The sequence below is a fragment of the Solea solea genome, chromosome 4 (assembly GCF_958295425.1).
Source record: "Solea solea chromosome 4, fSolSol10.1, whole genome shotgun sequence".
In the NCBI taxonomy this organism is placed as follows: domain Eukaryota; kingdom Metazoa; phylum Chordata; class Actinopteri; order Pleuronectiformes; family Soleidae; genus Solea; species Solea solea.
The window spans coordinates 23,473,059-23,494,578 of record NC_081137.1 but is presented as its reverse complement, the minus strand read 5'-3'; the positions used below and the strand labels follow the sequence as shown (position 1 = coordinate 23,494,578).

The following is a 21,520-nucleotide window of genomic DNA, read 5'->3' as shown; positions in this document are numbered from 1 at the left end:
TTCTCTAAAGGTTGTAGAAAAGAAACGTTCTGGGAAACCAAATGTGCAACCAAAAGTTCAGGGAATGTTCTGGGAACCCAAACTTGTTGGCTGGGATAGGGTTTGTTCATTTAACACATTGTACAGTTGCGATTAAGGGACAGACGAGGACAGTAGTCAAAATGACCTGAACTTTCCCATTAACACGGTTGCACTGCTGACCAAACAGACCGGTGGTTCATAAAATAAACAAACAAAAAGCTTCGGAATAATAAAAACAGTCTGAAAGAGAACAGAATTGTTTTCACATTCAACATCATAGTTGTTTTATTCCGAGGGAAAGTAAAAAAAACACATCTTTAATCTGAGGGTTTCATTATAAAGACAATGGCTGGTTTGTGGCTTTTACATACAACAGACAGCACTGTGTAAAAGTCTTTACGGGATTTAATTAAACAGCTTTGTTGTTTGAATTTCACATTCTGTGATCACTGGCATTTTAAAGTGAGTGTTATATATAAGCAGGCTGTATGAGTTTAACTCATACAACACACGTGTGCGTGTGTGTGTGTGTGTGTGTGTGTGTGACACTCAAACTTAAATGTGGTGTTGTAGAACTTTTTCACATCAGATATTCGTCAGGAGGACAAACCCAAATTTTTACAACTGCATACATGTTGCTATGGCCTAAGACTTTTACACAGTACTGACATTTGACCCCTCCCACCCCCAAAAAATGTCTCAACACCAAAGAAAATATGTCTTCTATTAAAAGACACATTGTATTGAGCTTATTGAAGAAGTGATGGTTTGATGATTTTGGTATTTTGTCGACATACAAACTCAAACAAAATGAGAAAAATTAGAAAAGGGCTTTTTGTTTTTTGTACCCATTATTAAAAATATAGACTAACATATTTTTAAACCAATACAGATTGAACATGTGAGATAAATGACAGGAGACAAGAAGATGAGAAATGGAAACTTCTCCAGTGAGCCTTGATGTCTCCTCTACAGCACTTTGTACCGACCTTTGCTCGTTGGCTGGTAGGAATTTTGCTAAAAAGGGAGAAAAAGAAAGTAAATCAGAGACATTTCCTTGACACTTACTTAGGAAACAACCCTCCAAATATTCACTACCGGTTACTGATTTTAAGAAACAGGAGACACTTACTAATCTGATAAGTTCTTCCTTGATTAACCTCGTAATCTCTGTCTTGGCTTTCTGCACAGCCAGTTCGTTGGCGCCTGGAAAACAAACACAACATTAGTCTACAGTGCAGTAAAACACAGTTCTATCAAACACAAGAATAAATCAATAAATGGCTGTAAAAAGGACGAGAGGGAGCTGCATTTAGAACGTGTGAAAATCTCTCATGGAGACGTGATTAAATTCTGTGACACATACTCTCTATTGCCAGGTAGATCTTGCGTTCTCCTTCCTTTGGCTCTTTGCCTGGAGGGAAATAGGTTCCTCTGATGGTGATTGCAGCTTCAGAGTATTCACCAATCCTCTGCAGAGCTTCTTTAGATGTAACCTTCCATCTGGCCGTCTGGGGAAGAACACGATAAGAAACACTACTTTTTTTGTTTCCATTTGCAAAAGAGTTTCTCTCAAAGTAGAAAACTGATGAAAAAACGATGATAGCTGTGGTTTCAAGTAAGATTAAAGCAAAAATATCACGTGCAGTTGTTTCACACAAGAGTAATGAAATCATGGCATTAAAAACCTAAAAAGATCAAATGTAAAAACGGTAATCTACTGAATATTTTAGCACCGCTCGGGGCTGCGAGCCGCTGACCTGAGGGAAGTCGTTGATCTCCAGCTCCTCTTCGTATCTCCTGACAGTCTCTGCCTGTTCAGCCGCCTGCCGCTCCTCCTCCAGCTTCTCCACGGGGGTGTAGTTCAGCTTGGCATTGATCTTCTCAGCCAGCTGCTCCGCGATGGTTTTGGCAGACACCGAGGGCGTCATGATGGTGCCGCCGCGCAGGACGGCATTCGTGGCTTGTTGCATCACGTCCTGTGCATAAAGTGAAAAACACAAAAGGTCATTTTGATAATTCAGTGCCAAACAGTGTCAGAGGGAGCTGCACTAATAAGCTCTTCACGTACCTGAGCCTCCGCTCCCAGATTTTTCTGAGCGTTGATCTTGAGCGCCAGCCTCTTGGCCATCTCCAGTTTCTGGATGTTTCCCGCAGACGTGGGTCCCAGACCTGGCAGTCCTCCTCCTGAGTTTGCCGATGTGGAGCTGGCAACAGCGCCTGCGGCCCCGGAGGCCGCACCAGGAGCAGACAGATCCTTCACTCTCTTCTTGGAGTTGAACATGCTCTCGATTTGCTCTTCAATCTGTGGAAGGGGGGAAGTAAGGGAGACAAAAGAGAGGGGTTACTTACAAAAGAAGGAAGAAGGATCGCAAAAAAGACAAAGTTAAAAATCATTAAACTTCAAGGTCACTCACATCCAGCGCACCGTCCTCATCATCAGAGTCCTGCAGCCCGAGAGCAGCTTTCTGCAGCTTCTTCCTCTCATTGGCCAGAGCATGTTCCGTCTCATCGAACTTGAAGCCTTTCCCTGAGAAGCCACTGCTGCTTTTAATGGTCTTACCCTCCTACATGAAACAAGGGAAGTACACAGGGGGGAAAAAGTTTGTCTTAATACAAAGCAAGTGATAGATAAATAAATGAAGACTGAACTAGAATTAGCACCTCAATGTTGTATGCCTCTGGCAACCACAACCAAACAGGAAACATGTTCAAACTGTGCTGTTCTGTTCCCGAGTTATTTTTAAACAATGATTAGAAGAGTGTTTTTGGACATGAACAGAACACCGCAGCCATTTCATCGTACCGCTTTCTGTTGGTCTTTGAACGAGGCCCAAAGCTGCTCCAGCTCTGGTGGGACAGGAGACCCCGACAGCTCCAAGGCTTTGATGATGTCACCGGCATAGCGGACCTGGTCGTCTGTGATGAAGGTGTAGGCGTATCCCTGAGAGTGCGAGACACCATAGTTATACAACTCTGTAACTGTGGCCAGACACGGATGCAGAACATTGAGCTGCCATTAAAGTGACTGACCTTATTACCCGCTCGACCCGTGCGCCCGGCTCTGTGGACGTAGTCCTCGTAGTGGTTGGGACAGTTGTAGTTGACCACCAAGATCAGCTGCTTGACGTCCAGGCCTCGAGCAGCCACGGAGGTGGCCACCATCAGACGACAAGCTCCATTCTTGAAGTCATTGATGATGCTGTCTCTGTCATACTGGTCGATTCCTAAGCACAGGCATATAAAAATAATTACATATTTTTGTATGGGAATCTGCTTCTTTCGAGAAACTGAAAAACACCCATGTTTCACTCAATCGTGAACTTACCTCCATGGAGTGACATGCATGGGTATGAGGCTTTCATCAGGTCTTTTAGCAGTGCGTCTGCATGCTCCTGTTTGTCCACAAAGATAATCACCGAACCCTTCTCCTGGTAGTGACCCAGAATCTCCAGGAGCTTCAGGAACTTCTTGTCCTCTTCAATCACCAGCTACAAACACAAAAGGAAAAGAAGGTTGTGGACAGTTAAACTAGAAAACTGGTAGGCTTGCAGGAGAGTCTGTTTAGGCACTGAGCAAATAACCTAAGAGTTATTGATTATGAGATAAAATGCAGATGATTTACCACATGTTGTTCCACATCAGAGCACACGACGCTGCGGCCCCCCACCTGGACCTCAATAGGTTTAGCCAGGATCCTGCGAGCCAGGGCCTCCATGGCTCTGGGGAAGGTAGCTGAAAACATGACTGTTTGACGGTCAGGACGCACGTTGTCCACAATACGCATCACCTGGTAGAGGACAAAGATAGGGTTAGGATTTAATGAACTCAGGGAGACAAGAGCCTCTGGTTTCTTTCAGGTACCACCAGCATACAAGTTTGACGACTGCAGCAGTGGGCGAAAAATGGATGTTTGCTTCTGGCCAGGGTTATACTTTTCTTGTTCAAGTGTCTACAGATGTCTGATAAGGCCTGATAATGTCTTGTAAATGATGTCATATGCTCAAGGCGGTGCATGTGGACAAACTACTCGTGACTGAAGAGACCACATGATCTCAATGTAGCACATTATTTCTGGTCTAGCTGGAGGGCACACTCTTGTTTTGGTCAAAAGAGACAATGAAGAGGATGGTAATCTTGGATGCTTGCTCGAGGACCACCAGTATTACACATACAAGCCATTATGCAAAGAATACAAGAACATAAAAATGAAATGAGTGCAAAATCATTTCATTAAGATTCCAAACATGGCCACGTATGACCATGCGCAGCGATTCTGTGGACACTGAGAGGGATAAGTGTATAAATAATGGCAACACTCACCTGCGGCTCAAAGCCCATGTCAAACATTCTGTCTGCTTCATCCAGCACCACATAGGTTACTCTGCGCAGGTTGGTAACTCGACCTGTACACCAAAGGAGACAGGCATTAGGAAAAAACATTAACTTCAAACTTAAAAGTCCATCTTCACACACACACACACACACACACACGCACACACACACACACAAACACACATCCTGCCTTCTCCACAACACATTAAACTAAACAAAAAGAAATACAGAAAATTACACTACTCTAGTTTCCAGTGGTCAGGATGTTTGTTTCATTTGAATTTAAATGTAATGTTTTCCTGCTTTACTCTGGTCTTGCGTACCATCTCATGGGCATGAGGGACCTGTAAAAGTCAGAAAACAGCCTCAAGATACAAAACATGAGATGGAGCCCATCATCATCAAGCATTATCTGACCAAGCGCCTTTTCACCTACAAGGGAAACATATTACAGATTACCGCGCATGTGTGGAAACCACAAATACCACCTTGTTCTTTACAACGACCCAAAACAGATTATTATAATGCAACAGTGTTTTCTTTCTAAAACATTTCCATGTGAATGCTCAGTGTTTTACAGGGCTCTAGGATATTAGTCGTTCTCAGAAACCACAAATTATGGACACAAGCGAGTGGAAAATTGTGTGCTTGGTCTATCAAGGTGCTTATGTGCACAATTTATCTCCTCTAAAAGGGGTTTTAACATATTTATATAGGTATAAAATGTATGTAAACAACACAACCACAGAACCCTGGTTGAGCATTCAGACTAAGGTCATTAAAAAAAACATAAAAAAAATAGATTGTGACCAACTTATTTTCCTATTATAATGCAGTTATTGAACATTATGGTTGTCTTTGACTTGGAGGCAGAGGAACCGTGGAGGCAGCACCAGGTTCACCTACCTGCACTCGCCCTGCTCTTCAGGAAACACATCACTGTCTCGTAGATGTGACTGATTCCAGAGGTGGTCAAATAATGTTGACAGTTTAGTAAGTGCTTTGGACTTGGTTCATTATGTACTTCATCATTCATTCCATGCAGGCTAATTACTGGAAAGTTCACATCAGCATCAGAGGTCTTTACATAAATTTGCATGCCATCAGAGTGAAGAGTTTTCATGCGTCTAAACTCACCACTGTTGGCCCCCAGCATGTCAATCATTCTCCCTGGTGTGCACACAATGATCTCCGCTCCTCTCTTCAGCTCAGCAATCTGTAAGGGGATTACATCAACATAACTATCAGAACTGTTCAGTATTTGTCTTTATCACTGAGAGGCATGGTGTTGTTGTTTTTTAAAAAGTGTGTTAAAGTCTGTGTTTTCTCAAAAAGCAACGAGGGCCAAAAAATAACTTTGCGGCCACTTTAATTGGTGCAACAATTTAATCTAATGTAGCTTTATGACTTTTACACTATGCTATGACGGTGACATTGTGCATTATTCTGGAGTGTTAACTACTTCTTTTGAAATTATTTGAACGTAAACTTGAGTGTGTTTACCTGTTCGCTGATACCAGTGCCACCATAAACACACACCACCCTGAGTCCCAGCGGTTTAGAGAACTTCTTACACTCCTTGGTGATCTGCAGAGCCAACTCTCTGGTCGGAGTCATGATTATAGCTGTGGGAGGGAGAGGAAAAGGGCTTCATATTAGAAATGGAGTTATTATCAGTTTATGCTCAAAAAGAGAAAAAAAAAAACCATCTCTTTCTTACAGATCGGTCCCTCGGCTTCTTCCAGGGGCCTCTGGTCCATGATGTGTCTGAACATGGGTAACAGGAAGGCTATGGTTTTTCCACTGCCAGTCTTGGCGATGCCAATGAGGTCTCGGCCAGACATGACGGCAGGAATGGCCTGGGCCTGGATTGGGGTGGGCTTCTCATAGCTGTGCCTGGGTACAATTGGGAGAAAGAATTTTATTGTTTGGTCACAGCGGATCACATTGTCCTCCAAAAGGACCATAATAAGTCAGACTTACTTCTTCATAGCATTGAGGATCTTCATAGAGACCCCGCACTGCACCCAGGTTTTGATTGGTTTGGGGCAGCCCTTCCCTTTAACATTAATGCCTTCCAGGTCCAACCTGTATGCGTTCACATCTACATAGTTTTAAAAGAAAACAGACAAATAACAGTTGAGTAGATGTCTGACTGCTGTCATATTACAAAAATGTCTGCAGTGGCATTAGAGTTAATTGTGTATTCACAATTTTCAGTTTACTGACCTTCCTGAGTCATCCTCATCAGCTCAGGCACCTCCACATAGAAGTTTTTGCGGTACGGCTCGTACTGGATCTTCCCGTGATCGACGGGCTCCAATACTTTCCTCTGTTTGGTCTGGAAACCTGTCAGAGCCGTTTGCAGATCCACCTCCTCCTCCTCGGATGAGTACTGTCAAACACATGAGGATAATCTATTGGCTGGCTTGGTAATATAAAGTTCTTAATTCATACCAATACATTTTTAAATACAGGACGTAATTACACAATACCATTATACTGTACTATAACTATGCAGACATTTGCATCTCTTCCATTTTTCAGTACCAGAGTAATGGTAAGGTACAGTATGGGTGGAGCTAGACCCATGACAGTCAGCTGATTGGGTGATAGAAAAGCGTCACTCCCTTGCGACTGATGGCAGTCTATTCTCATACAAAACATGACGTCTTGTTGAGACAGACAACAAACCGAGCAGAAAAGAAAGAGCTGCTGGATGTCCTGTCGTTGTCCGCGTTGTGTTCGATGTCGTATCTCACCGACACGGCCATTGGGCACAGCGCACACCCCGTCTACCAAGTACTGTTCTCAGTTGAAAAACACAAGCCTGACCCAGGGCTTTACCGTTCTAAACTATGCTGTACTGTACCATGATGGAAACACAGCTTTTGCAGACATTTGATATATCTGGATATATCTAAATTGTCCCTGCGCCCAATTGCAGAGGTGATAATACATTTTAAAGCCACCGTCTGCTCCAGATATTGTGCCTATAATATTGTGCATCCCGAATTTCAACCCTGAACCTCCAGGGAAATGTAAATACCATTTCATAAACTTAAAAAATAGTATATTCAGGTTTAATCACATGAGTGTGTGACCTTCTTGTCAACTTTAACACAAGGGAAAACTCACCTCCATGGCGTCCTGATCATTCTCCATCAGCTCACCCTTCTTCTTGTGAGTGTGGGGTCCTTTCTTTGTTTTAACAACAGTCACCACTTTGGTTACGGTCATAGCTCCTTTCTGGTAAAAGGATAAAAAGAATACACTCATTATCAACTGACAAAACAAACAGATGTATTTAATATTATTGTATGAATTTTATATTGTTATTTATTTTTTGGATTTGGCTCTTGCACTCACTTTATCGTTTCCCTTCATTCCTCCCATGTTGAACTTCTTCACCTCTTGCTTCACCTCCTCCATGTAAGCGTCCAGAGGATCGACGTCATCCTCCTCGGGCTCCTGTAACTCAGGAATCTCCATCTCTTTCTCTCCCTCTTCTTTCTTCTCCTCTTTTATCTCACTTTCCTTTCCCTCCTCGTTCCCTTCCAAATCTTCGTCATCATCTCCCTCCATTGGTGCTGAACCGTCGTCATCATCGTCTGAAATGGAGAGTCAATTATGTGGGATTGCACTACTATCATTCAACATTAGATACAGTATCATAGATCAAACAACTGGTGTATTATTTCTAACAGGTTACACAAAACTGTTGCTATGCTTTCTCACCCTCATCATCCTCCAGGCTCCACTTCTTGCCCTGCTTCATCTCCTCCAGCTCTTTCTTGATCTCGCCAATGTTTTCGATGGCCTTCTTCCTCTGCTCTTCCCTCCACTTCTCAACTCGCTCCTTCCTCTTCCTCATCTCCTCCTCCAGTTTGTTCTGGTCAAAGTCTTGCTGCAATGGGGCAAAAAAAGATCATATTTTTTCCCCCCCGTCTAATATGTAGTCATGTTTTGATGGTTGGTAAGAACTAAATCAAAGCACTTACATCCTCAACCTTCTCATCCTCTTTCTCCTCTTTAGCTTTTTTCTTGTCAGATAAAGGATCGATGTTGTCTTTTTCTTTGCTCCTTGATCTGTATGAAACATGCCAAATAAAGGGAATTAAGGCAACAAAAGTGAACATAACCCTTTTAACTACTAACGTTACCAGAACATGTAAAGAATACTCATGTAATATATCTGAAAAAAAAAGTATTTAGTGTATGAAGCTTTACTTTTCATCTGTTTTTCTGCTCTTGTTGGGGCTGTTGGATCGAGACCTACGGGTTCTGCTTCTGCTCCTTGACCTCCGTCTGTCTCTGCTCCTGGACGACCTCCTTCTGTCTCTACTCCTGGACCGCCTGTTCAACAGAAGGCATATTTCTGGTGAAGAGTTTAAAACTACAAGGCTTTTAAATCTGATGTGTGGAAGCACCCAGTGTCAAGAAATTAAAAAAAAAAAAAAAAAAAGAGAAAAGGTGAGGGAGTGACAAACAAAAACAATGAATGTGAGTAATGAGAAGTAAATTGACAAACTGCCACCCCAAAAACATAAAAGAAACGTGTGAGAAAAACATCCAGATAGGCTAAAAGACTGTAGAGGGAACATTTACAACCTAAAATATCCACAAGATCAATGAACAAGATCAGGAGCAGTGTGGCCTTATTTTAAAGTAGAAAACAAAGGATTCCAGGGGTTAGAAAACACACTGCAGAAACAAAAGCTAAACTTACACAGAGCCTCAAGCAAACAGTATGCAGCTCACTCACTACAGATTGGTGGACTCCATGAGCCACATTACTAATCACAGACATAAACACTACATTTTGTAACCAAAGATACCATTACCAGTTCATAATTAATATTGTACTGTGGAGAGTATCCCGAAACACCAATGCATCCCGTACTGTGAATACTATCACATTACTGCGAAACAAAGTACAGTGAAGGACTGAACAATTTGAAGTAAAATTAAAGTAAAATATTGCAATTGCGATGCAATTTGCGATATAACTTTTAAAGTCATGCTTTAGTTCAATAATTACTGTTTTATAGATTCAACACAAGAGTAACACAGGCAATACCAGATAATACTATACCATGTTAACTACTTTACTAGTACAGGGACAAGTTATTGACTACCTCTAACATTAAAATATTGCATTTTTGTTACCACGGTATTATGGTATAGTGAGTGCTAGATACCTTCTCAACGGTTACGTCTCTTGTGAATGTTAGTGGAAATGAAACAGTCAGAGATGCCACAACACAATGGAACATACGCCTCTCTGACCTGGTGTTCGGTGTAATTACGTGAAGCACCCACCTTGGTCGTTTTCTGTCTCGGGAGCGGGACTTGCGGCGGTCCCGGCTCCGTGACCTCTCTCTCCGGCTTCTGTCTCGGTCGCGGTCGTCTTTCTTGGAACGTTTGTCCGGTGAGCGACTCTTCGATCGGCTACCTGACCGTCCACGAGACGAGGAGCGCTTCCTGTAGTGTCTATAGACACAAGAGCACAATAACACTAAGTTGTGGCTGTGTGAGATTACACTGGCTAATGCGCACTAATTTGGACGCAACAGCTAGCATGCTAATGTTAGCCAACGTGATTAAAACGGCCACATTTTAAACAGCAACCGAAAAAAATCTATTAAACTGACCCGGCGACACTAACTTACCTTGACTCTCGTCCCATCGCTGTTCAACAAAGTCCGGACTTGATAAAAAGTGAAATGAGTTCACAGTCTGTTTTTGACGAGTGCGGTGCGAGAATGGTTGTTTGTATCTTTGAACCTGCGCGTAAGAAAACCGCGACAGTGAAAGTCACAACTTAATATCGTAGTGCGCCCCCTGTGGTGGGAGGTCAGAGCACAGCACAGCAGTATAATCCACTATACGGTAGAGCTTCCCAAAATAAAGCAACCTAATACACGATATAAATCGCGACTGGATCTAATGTGAGCACAATATAATGCAACACAAATGTTAAAATATTGAAGCAATTGTCCTCAAATAGGAAATAGATTAAGAGGGCAGATCTGGGCACCCATTATCATTATGCAAATGCTCCAGTTATGATTATTATTATATCTATATCCACCACTTCTTGGCTGCAATCTCCACCTCCACCAGGTTTAAATTTAAAGTACATTTCCGATGTCCCCGTACCTCACAGGTACTTGTGATAAATACTGTCCAACTACTCATTCATATGTATTTTTTATTTAACGCAGAAACTGTCTACATTATGTCAACACTGAAATTGCTCCTCAACACCAAATATGCAAGAGCCATGAAAAACAGTTATGATGTAAACACTGTCTAAAACAATCAAGTAGGTCAGACCATTTGTATGACACACACCAAACAATATTTCACATGAAAACATCAGAAATAATAATTTAATTTGGATGACATTTAAACTATGTAATAAGTAAACTAACGGCTAAGACACAGATTATAGTATAGTGTATGATGTTTGTAGGAACAAGGCCCGAAGAAAGCAAAGCAGGACACCACTGTCATTACTAAGCACACATACAGTAAGTGTATTACGTCCCATTATCTGGCACAGCAGTGACCGCACTCTTCTGTAAAACCCCAAACATCCCCATCAGCCACATCACAACATCATATCATAACTCAGATCCTATAGTTATTCAAATTGAAGGTTTGCAAAAAAAGCATAACTTGAGCAACTGTACAGTTGCAGTCGTTGTCGGAAATCTGCAACAGCATAAACATTAGACTCATATCCACCAATTGAAGGAAAGTTCAAGTTCCTGAACCACCAATTAAAACCATCAGGAGCTAACTACTCTGCTCAAGCAGGATGGCAAATTTAATTACATAATGTTCCAGAGAAAATAATTAAATGATTTTATCAGAATCCTGAGAGTGAAATCAAAAATTTCAGAGTCTTGGAAATAATCTCATATGACACTTTAAATGCTCTTCAACTTTTGAGTAAAAAAAAAAAAAAAAATAAACCGCCTGTTCTTATGACACTGTGTTAAGCCCTGCACTAAAGTCAGTCGTCAACCGTCAGTCATGAGAGCAAGAACGTCAGTAAACCTCTTCACTCAAAGGTTGAGTTCAATTCATTTGAATGCAAGTCATTATGGGAACCGGACTGTATCAAAACACCAGGAACCCAGTACATTTGAACACTAAGAGGTCTGTGAAGTCTACAGAGTGTGAGTGAAATGAAAATTAACAAACTCCTCCTTGAATAAAGAAAAAAACATTTATACTGTTGTTTGCGAAAAGAAAATCATACAATATAGAATTAGTGGTCCAAAATTTCTCAAATCTGTGACTTCCCAGTGTATTAAAACTGCATTGATGTTCACTTTTGGGTATAATATTTTCCAATTTCTTCAAATAAATATCACCCCACATTGCAAGTACCTTTACATTCTTCACACACAAATAAAACACTGTTCCTGCACAGAGCAAAAACTAACTGTAACAAACTGGTTACATGTTGTTGTTTAGCCTGAGTAAGACTCTGACCTGCTGGACAAGACATAACTCGTCCAGTTTAAACACAAACCCTGATCGTATATGTTTTGCAGACTCTTGACAATCATCAGGAGGTGTAAATGAGCATGCTTTGTTGCTATGGGAGATGGGGGGGGGGGGGGTCAACATGAAGAAGCGCTGGGTTACTGAGGTCCTCCTGCTCTGTCAGGGAGTCTCTGAGCCGACGAAGAGCAGGATCTCATTAGAGAGGATGAAAGTGAAGAAGTAGGCGCAGAGGTCAGCGAAGACGTCGCCCATTCTCCTGTAGGTGTCCATGGAGCGGTTGATGACCTCACCAGGGATGCCAGACAGCAGCAGGGCGGCAGTTAGCACAGTGGTCTGCGATTTCTTCTCTACCTGCAGAAACGTATAATGTAGAAGTATAATGCAAAAAACACCGTGACTGAGAAATGCGGCTGAACAACCGGGGGAAAATATCCAATTTCTCTGTCAGATATTGTGATTTCAATCTGATATGAAAAAATTACTTTTAAAGCCAAAATTCAGCTCAGTTTTCACTGTGTAACAGATTTTAATCCACTGATGGCACATTACGTTTTTATCTCCATAGATAATAGAACAATTAAACATAGAATAATTCAACTTAAGCCTTTGCATTGTGGTTAATTATGTACTGGGAGCAGGGCGGCCATTTAAGAGCCTTGCTGTGTCTGAAGTTCACAAAATAAAACAGACAAATACTACTGAAGCTCTGAAGTCATAACATCTATCATTACTTTTATTTTAGTCATGATTTTACAGAAGAAATTGCATCTAAATTATACTGTCTGCTGCGTGTGTGTCAAACACTGCAAAAAAATATACAAACACCAAGTGCACACTTACCTTTGGAAAGTACTTGGACAATCCCATGTAGGCCAGTTCAAGGGTCAGAAAGGGAGCAAATATAGACTGGAATGAAATGGAATAAGACTCAAATCATTACAGTTATCACTTTAGTACAATAACTGTAATATGTATCTGACACCAACACAGACCACAAGTATTCATATCTCTGTGCACCCTTTTCAACTGTTAAGATGATGAGCGTTATCTACTGCCACTAAACCTTGTCTACGTGGATCTCTCAGTTATCACAGTAACAGAGCGTCTACAGAAAGCAGACTCACCAGATACTTGCAAACAAAAACCCTGACGAAAATAGCAAGGAGGATGCTGCCGATGAGCCTGAAGACTCTGAAGGGATCAAACTCCTCTGTGTCGCACCCTCCATCCTGAGGCTGCTTCTCATTTGCCAGCTGACCCCGCAATTTCATAGCATCATCGAACCGTGACAAGTACTTCTGGAGGCCTCGCCTCGGGGAGCCGCTGATGTCGTCCGACGCCCGCTCCCCCCTGGGTCGTTGCCGGACTCCTCCGACGTCGTCGTCGTGAGAGCCTGCGGGTGAGTCGCTGCAGCCCGGCAGGGGAGAACCCTGTCTCTCTGGGGTGGCGCTGTGGGAGCGGCTGCCAAACACTGAAGCCTCAGGCAGGAAAGGAGACGGTCTCGGTGAAGAAGAGGATGAGGACCACTGCTCAGTCCGGTCAAGATCGAGGTGGAAGCGGGGTTCTGTGGGTCGCCGAGACGCACCTGTTGAAGAAGTAAAACAACATCAGTGATATCACAAACAATAGATCTACAAATTGTTATTATTTACTTATCAACAAATGTAATTTGAAGCCACAGTGTGTTGATGTTTGCTGTTGTTGATGTTACTACTCTGTAGGGGTGGGAATCACCAGAGACATGACGTATTATCACGGTATTTATATCACGATTCGAAAATGTTTAATGTTTATTTGTAACGTTAGTTAAAAAATTATACGCTACAGAAATTGATACTTGGTGTTTCAAAAGCGATATAGGATCGCCCCTCAGCCCCACTATTCTGCCTGTTTGGACTTTGTGAACATAAACGACGTGGAATTACTTATATGCTGCATCCTTCATCTGAACATTGTCTCTGTCAAGCAATACTATCAGACCTTGATGAGAGTATACACATCCTAAGTGCTTTCTCTCTGACTGTTTACGTCTACTGTGGTGTGAAATGTCACAAAATACATTTAACAAACATTTACTACTGGTTACTGGTAAGCAATGGTTTTTCCATACATTTGTGCCTGATACCACTTTACTGTCTTAATGAAACAGATCCTCAAATGACTAACAATATAATACTGAACATGAATATGTTTGAACGCTGCTTGAGAACAAAACTAAGGTGTTGTCTGCAGGCGAAGCTAATGCAGCCTTGTGAGGGAGGGAGTGAGGGAGGGAGGGAGGAGACACTGTCGTGCAAACAACGTCGGCGTCTTCGTCGTTCCATACCGTTGTTTTCGGGCTCGTTTTTGGTGAAGCCTACGATCCTTTTCATCCTGTCCTCCGAATTCATGAGCAGTTTCCTCCTGCGGATCTCTGCTCTCCTCTGCGCCGCAGACAGAGCGCCCGTATTCTCCTCGGTGGACTCTACGGACTCCATGGTGGTCAAAAAACACACACACACACAAGTGTGATTTGCGAACACAATTCAAAGTGCGCACACAAAAAAAAACAAGATTCAACAGCCTGGTGCGAACAATACAAAGGCTACGGTGACACCGAACATAGCGGTGTGTGTGTGAAATGAGATGACGAAAGCGAGCGCGGTCGCACGGAGATGACGTCAGCAAAGAGCATGACAAAGAGGTTTGATGGATGAAAAATTGGATTTTTTCAGCCCTCTTCGGTGACTTACAGGGAGCCTAACTACATTTCTACCTCTTCAGTGACTTACAGGGAACCTAACTACATTTCTACCTATCTATCTATTGCATTTTCTTCGAAAAAGTCATATGATTGATTGTTATTGTAGATGTAATTCTCTGTAATCACTACTGGTCACTATCTCCTCAGATTTTCAGTCATATTCAATGATTCAATTCAATTTGCCTTCATTCAGGACATCCCTCATAATATTCAATTGTTTCTGCAGTTTTTAATATAAATTTTCCTTAAAAGTTCTATTATGGATAATAAAAGGAGACGACAGATCAAAGGTGACAGTGTGAGGTGCTACACTCTGTAAGGATGTCAAACTAGTATTATTGTTATAACCCATATCACAGTATTTTTACTGTGACAAGAGCATCATTTACAGCTAAATTCATAAGACCTAATACCATTTTCAATTGGCGATCACATAATTTACATATGGAAGAGGATTAGAGCCACATGTAAAATTTACAATAATAATAACGACAGCCTGACCTCTGAGTTATCTACCGCAGTTAATCTAAATTTCTTTATTTACAAGATTAATTACAACTTCATTGTATGCATGTCATTTAAATCAAATACACAAATATCTAAACAAAAAGGTTGGGAAAATTCAGCAATTTTGCTTGGGGACCCAAAATAATTCTCCCTCCACCAAAGGAAATGAATTACATTTGTGTACCCTTGTCCTTTTTGCACAACACAAGAACCCCAACTTTTACTGTCAGTACATTTTAAACAAGCTCTTTTTTTACTTTAAATTGAGTACATTTTTAGACCAGTACTTTTACTTGTACTTAAGTAAAATGTGTGGTACTTTTACTTGAGTAGAACTTTTTGTGAAGAAACAGACTCACACTTGCAGTACACTATATTCAGCAGACGGGGGCGCTAGTTGCATTAAACCCGCCGGAAATAGAGGCTGCTCAGTAATCAACGAAGGAGAAGAGAAAAAGTAAACTGCAACATGGCGACTCCCATGCACAGACTCATAGCGAGGAGACAAGCGTGAGTATAACTGTGTTAAATGTCATCAAATATGACTTTTCTCTCTTTGTTTGGTGAATTTAACACTTTTTGAAACAGCAGCGACACTTCGGGTCAGATATGAGCCGAATAACAACCGCTGCTGGGCTGAATGGCGTCGCCGATGCGCCCCTTTGTTTCACAACAAAAATGATTTACTTTATTAATTTGCGACGATACAAACCTCTGAAATCACGAGCAACGTTTTATAAGACTGAAGATTAGCGTTTGTTATTAGTGATATGTATATGAATGTGTGGATAACACTATCAGGGTAATTATCACTTTGTGTATTTATTAGTTTTCTATTGAGTTGAAACAAAATGGGGAAAGGATGGGGTTTTCTCTGTTTTCCTCCCTTGAATATGAAATATAAGTCTTGAGCTCGATCAGGCGAAGTAATCAAAATCATAACATGTTCTTATATTGGTGAGAGAGGGCGGTACAGTTTGGAAATACCACCCGTTTCAGCTGTTACCGTCAGGAAGGCAGTACATGAAAATAAAAGCCAAAAACAAACAGACGGAAAAACGGCACATATCCCAGGGCTGTTGCATAATATTGAATGGGTAAACAGTGAAGAGTAACTTTGCCTCTTTTCCACTAACCTGTGCGATAATCCACCTGTGAACAGTAATATATGGTGCAATCAAATTTTTACTTGTGCAATATAACGTGAAGTGTCGCTGCTAAATGTGCATCTCTTGTCTAAAAGCATATTATAGAAGCACACTTCTTTTGGTCTATTTATTAGAAATTCTCTTTTTTTCTACTATCTACTTTGTACATAGGTAAATTGTTTTGTACGATAGTAAGATGACGATAAAGACTGATTCTCTGGGCAGATGCATCCTCTCCAGACCTTTCTGATAAAACTGGAGAAAGAACTCAAAGAGTGCAAACCCTGCCATGGTTAACAACACAATTCTGAATTTGAATCACTTCCAACGTCTTATAATTTTTTCCTTTGGACATAACGTATCCCATAACAAATCCCATCAAAAAGGTCCTTTGCCATTTGAGTTATGCTTCTCACAAGTGGACAGACAAACGAATAAGCACAGCTGATTATATAGCTATCTTGCTCATGGTAAATTGTCACGCATGGATTCAACCATTTAATTACTTAGTCAATATCTTCATTAATCTTCTATGCGATTAGTTTCTGTTTTAGATGCAGTTCTCTTTAACAAAAGAAACATGTATACAGTGGAAGCAAAATCAAACTATAATGAGGTCAATGTTTTATTTTATCCGAATCTTATCAGAACTTTAGAACGACCCGGCTCATTGAAAAACTAAGTAGTTTGGTTGGAGGCATAGACACTATACTTTAAATTAAATTCTGCTTTCTTTGTAGTCAATTCCCTCCTACTGTGATGTTTTCAGAAAGTCAACAATTACTTAAGTCTTAAACAAAGTAGATTAAGTTTCTGAATCTAGTAAATAAGGACATTACATTACATTACATGTCATTTAGCAGACGCTTTTATTCAAAGGGACTTACAAGGGAATCGAGTACAACCTGCCAGGGGTGGCGTTGAATTTGCGACCATGAAGTCTTAACCACTCAGCCACTCCACCCCCCATCAGACAATCTTCCGCAAAGAGAGGTCAAAGTTTTACTTTCAAAATGTTTTAATTCACCTGCAACAGCGATGACATAGAGGAGAAAATAACAGACAACAAGGAAACAGCAGTGGCAATATGTCTTCTCTTTCCAGTTTTATTGACTTGTTATCATCATGAAGGCAACACATTCAGACTTGTTTGTGTTTTATCACATGCAGTGAGGCGAATAAACAACATGTGCGCTGCCAGAAGTGTTTGGAGATGGGACACTGGACCTACGAATGCACAGGGAAACGGAAATACGTGCACAGACCGACGAGAACAGTCGAGATGAAAAAGAAACTCAAGGAGGTTGAAAACCAGCCCCTCAGCATCACTGGGTAAGATGGTGTCTCACATACATTGTACAGCATGTTATTTACATGAAATGAAACATTAAAAACCTCCACACAGTAAAACTCATGTTTTTTGTTTTTGTTTTCTCTTTACAGACCAGGAAGTGAAGGAACCACTGAGAAGAAAATGAAAAAGAAGTAAGTGAATAATTTGATATTTTGCCACCACACAATATACTGTATGTCATGTGTCTTTATATACCATTTACATAAAGTAGTAAGTGGATTACTAATCCACTTCATATTAATGTCAATAAAACTATATAGGTATAAGCAAGCAAAAAGTAAGCAGCAATGCTTATGCAAGGTGGAAATTAAACAGATGCCTGAAGACTAGAGTTATTCTCTTGTTCCACAAAGAATCATGTTACACACAAATTTGTAAAAGATATTGAAGATGAAGTTACACCAGTCCTCCAACAAGTTTCTTCAGTTTTATTTTATGGAGACGTTGGCAAACTGTCACATTCGATCTGGATTTGACTTGGTGCAAAAACACGCCCTCTAGTGGAGGCTGTGAGGCACTAAATGATCAATGAAATCTGCAAAAGCAGTAGTTATCTTATTGTTGACCAGAGATTTGTCGATGTTCTTCTCCTTAAGCAAGAATCGAGACAATAAATAAAAAATCAATGCACATCACATGGCAGTGAGTCAGTGCTACATAACATGTACAACAGAATGTTTTTAACCCCTAGAGCACTTAGAAAAGGCTATAAAAATGTGCAATATAGTGTCTTGTATCCTTTTTTTTTAGCACAACCTAAGCAATCTGATGACCAACTATTTATTTATTTATATGTTTATTTCGGTCATATTAGTTAGATCACTCATCACACATCATCGTAGTGTAGTTCACACAATACACATAACCAAAAGGGAAAGCGGGAGAAGCAAAAGCTTATCTGGTCCCGCCCCTATATAAATATTAACTATATAAACAGACCAATAAGCAATAAGTACTCAAAATTGAAGTGAAATTTGGAAATATGTCACAATATTCAAAGTTCACTTGGCTCGTTTTTATGAACAAAAAGAAAAATAAGCACGGTCTATTTTTGTAAATTCTGCACAATAATTGTTACTGTATATCACTACTAAAAATGTGATATAAAATGAATCCTAACTTTGTCTCAATAACACATTTTTTAAAGCCTGAAGGATGTCTATATAAGGAGTTGTGTAATTATTCCCATGGCAATTTACCAAGGGTGCACCTGCGGCACTGATCCGTGCCACGTGAGCATTAAGGGTTAAGTGAACCGCTACAGTTACTGTAGCTCCCCATGATAATAATTGATGAAATACAATCAGGCCAAGGAGAAAATAAAATGGATTTTCCAAGCTTTGCCTACTCAATGTTCATGAGTGCTAAATCAATAGAGCCTCTCACAAAGGGAGCATTCAAATGAAACTGAAAACACTGAAAACATCCTATACTTTTTGAGGTTAATTTTCAGCCCCAGAAATAAGATGAAGTCATTTTTAAAAATCATGCCATATCATAATCTTTTCACAAAAGATTGGTGTCTCAAATTTCAATTTAACTGCCATGCTTCTCCTTGGCTCCATCACACTAAAACAGCCCGTGCAGCATCTCACAACAACAAGCTCTGCTCTGATTTCTGTTTGCGTGTTCATCGCACTTCACCTCTTAGGACCAAAGACTCCAGCGGCAGTAGCAGCGAGGATGACAGCTCCTCCAGTGACTCGTCGTCAGACAGCAGCGACGACTCCAGCTCCTCTTCAGACGACAGCGACAGCAGCAGTGACAGCGACGACGACAGCTCCTCCTCGTCTTCGTCCTCCTCTTCAGACAGCTCCGACACGGGAAGCAGCAGCGATTCAGATCAAGGACCTCCAAAGAAGAAGAAAAAGAAGAAATAAACAACTCGATGGGTTTTCTGGTCGTTTTCCCCTAACGTGTACATTTGAGTGGTTGTGAATTCCAGAGTTGCGGGAACATGTACAGTTTTATTAGTAGAAATGGACGAGGATGAGCTGAGAATAGGAGAATATTTTGAGTTGGCTGTTGTGTTCTGTGTTTTGTTTTCACAACACGTTTCCCGGTTACTTCTACAAACATATTTTCTGCAGATTGTAGGTCTACTGAACAGTAATTATTTATATATATATATATATATATATATATATATATATATATATATATATATATATATATATATATATATATATATATATATATATATAAAGTATATGTGTGTTGAAAAGATCTGAGAAAACTAGTGTGCTTATTCATGTTGAATCTTGTGATTTTTTTACTAAAGTATATTTTTAGTCAAACTGAATGTGTACAGCTTAAGACCTTTAATATAGGACCATCACATGATAAAAAGACATTAGTATAAAACATTTTTAAGGGTACTGGGGAAGAAATTGCTTTGTTGAAGTTGAAAATGGTTTAAAGCGAAAGGGGTCTTGTCATGGAAGTTTAATCGTTAAATAAACGGCTTGTTTTTGCTTGAGGACTTGTTTGTGTTTGCTCTCCAAAAAAACAAAAGAGAAACCAACTGCAATAAACCATTTTACAGATTGTATGATTTCTATTAACCACGTCTCATCCTCGTTCATAAAGTTACACATGCTGTTGTCTCCTAGGATAAATGTTTTGGAATTATTTTTCTGTTATTTACAGTTTTTAGAATGCATAATAATAATAAAAAATAACCATTAAACAAGTGCTATGCAAGTTTTGTTTTGAAAGGTTTAAGCATTCTTAGGATGATATTATATATTAACGTTATACTTCTAAACTTTAAAGATTGTATCAGCTGTTTTTCTTTGCTCCAGAATGAGCCTTTTATTTTTTATTATCAGGAGCTGGGCCACTTCTACAGACGCCACCATGTTTTTTTAAGGGCCAGAAAATAATAAAACAAGAGATTCTATTATGAATATGAATCCTGATGCCTCTAGGTCAACACTAAGTCATGATCCTTGTGTAAAATACAATGTATTGTGATTAAATGTTTAAAATTGAACTATTTATCAGCTAAATTGACTTTACTATGTGTATGTAATGTGTGTGATGAAATAATCATCTACAAGAGGAAACACTGAGTGGTCGTTTGTAATTTCCGCTGTAGTCTGAAGGTCTGAACAACCTGTGCGTCAGAGAAACGTTGCATTCAGAGGACGTAGGAATTATTAAAATCATTAAACTCTCGCTGTGAATGACAAAGGGTCACGCCATCACTGACGTGCAAATGATTCACGATACTTGGGTTTGACTTTCTGACAAGTGATTTTGGAATATTGATGAGCGGAGTTTGGAATATTTATAAATTGCGTATACAGATTCATTTTTTTTTAAGTTGTGAAAACTGCCATCTCTAAAAGAAAGTTCAATGTTTCTTTTTAAATCATCTATCGATCGTTTCGCCCAAGCGAAAGGAATAAATCAGTCATGGGCGTTTAGGAGAGATTAACTTCTCAATCGTGTTTACTAGTTTTAGGTGGGTGGTTTGAAATATGTCCGATGGCAAGTGAAGGCAGCACCGCTTACTGCCGTCCATGCATCCAGTCCTGTCTGTGGTACCTGCTGGCTACTTAACTTAGCTAGCTGCCTTACCTATCAGTCACTTCTGTTACGGATAAATTAAATGAACGATAGACAAAAAATGATCCCCTTTTGCTCTCCGCCTGACTTGCAGTCGCGTTTCAAGCAAAACACGGAGACCGTCCACCTAGTTTTAGTATTTTAGCTGTTACGGCGTCTTGCCGAGTCCATTTTGCGTGTAACTGGAAGTGGAAAAAGACAAAGAGAAAGGAGCTTTCCAATAGCTAGAATGGTTTGGGCCTAAAGGGAAGACAAGAGGTAAGGATGCCGAATGTCATAGCGCATGCTATTTGGTCATTAGCTACACTTGGTGGT

At 40.4% G+C, this 21,520-nt stretch overlaps 4 protein-coding genes and 1 long non-coding RNA gene across 5 annotated transcripts in view; 2 read left to right on the top strand and 3 right to left on the bottom strand.

Moving 5' to 3' along the window:
- Nucleotides 1–288: 288 nt before the first annotated feature.
- On the bottom strand, nt 289–10,165 carry ddx46 (DEAD (Asp-Glu-Ala-Asp) box polypeptide 46). The gene is made up of 23 exons (XM_058627856.1): nt 10,029–10,165; nt 9,679–9,849; nt 8,587–8,712; nt 8,358–8,445; nt 8,095–8,263; nt 7,726–7,967; nt 7,495–7,605; nt 6,586–6,751; nt 6,340–6,460; nt 6,077–6,252; nt 5,860–5,981; nt 5,494–5,572; nt 4,345–4,427; nt 3,647–3,811; nt 3,350–3,512; nt 3,055–3,248; nt 2,828–2,965; nt 2,439–2,588; nt 2,093–2,326; nt 1,782–2,000; nt 1,388–1,532; nt 1,154–1,227; nt 289–1,038 (listed from the first exon to the last, which is right to left on the bottom strand). The coding sequence occupies exons 1-23, from the start codon at nt 10,043–10,045 to the stop codon at nt 991–993; spliced, it is 3,201 nt and encodes a 1,066-aa protein (XP_058483839.1). The 5' UTR covers nt 10,046–10,165; the 3' UTR covers nt 289–990.
- Nucleotides 10,166–10,556: 391 nt separating this feature from the next.
- camlg (calcium modulating ligand) lies at nt 10,557–14,541 on the bottom strand. The gene is made up of 4 exons (XM_058628432.1): nt 14,207–14,541; nt 13,005–13,465; nt 12,721–12,786; nt 10,557–12,231 (listed from the first exon to the last, which is right to left on the bottom strand). The coding sequence occupies exons 1-4, from the start codon at nt 14,355–14,357 to the stop codon at nt 12,040–12,042; spliced, it is 870 nt and encodes a 289-aa protein (XP_058484415.1). The 5' UTR covers nt 14,358–14,541; the 3' UTR covers nt 10,557–12,039.
- A 997-nt stretch (nt 14,542–15,538) lies between these two features.
- zcchc10 (zinc finger, CCHC domain containing 10) lies at nt 15,539–20,111 on the top strand. Its single transcript, XM_058626763.1, has 4 exons — nt 15,539–15,640; nt 17,449–17,610; nt 17,722–17,763; nt 19,284–20,111. The coding sequence occupies exons 1-4, from the start codon at nt 15,600–15,602 to the stop codon at nt 19,510–19,512; spliced, it is 474 nt and encodes a 157-aa protein (XP_058482746.1). The 5' UTR covers nt 15,539–15,599; the 3' UTR covers nt 19,513–20,111.
- LOC131458071 (uncharacterized) overlaps nt 17,359–21,520 on the bottom strand; it is a 23,569-nt gene continuing 19,407 nt past the window's right edge. The window contains exon 2 of the long non-coding RNA XR_009240058.1: nt 17,359–19,483. This is a non-coding gene — a long non-coding RNA (uncharacterized LOC131458071). The remainder of the gene's footprint in view (nt 19,484–21,520) is intronic.
- Nucleotides 21,184–21,520, top strand: part of aff4 (AF4/FMR2 family, member 4) — a 26,338-nt gene continuing 26,001 nt past the window's right edge. The window contains exon 1 of the mRNA XM_058626759.1: nt 21,184–21,463. The gene's annotated coding sequence lies outside the window, so the exon portion shown is untranslated. The remainder of the gene's footprint in view (nt 21,464–21,520) is intronic.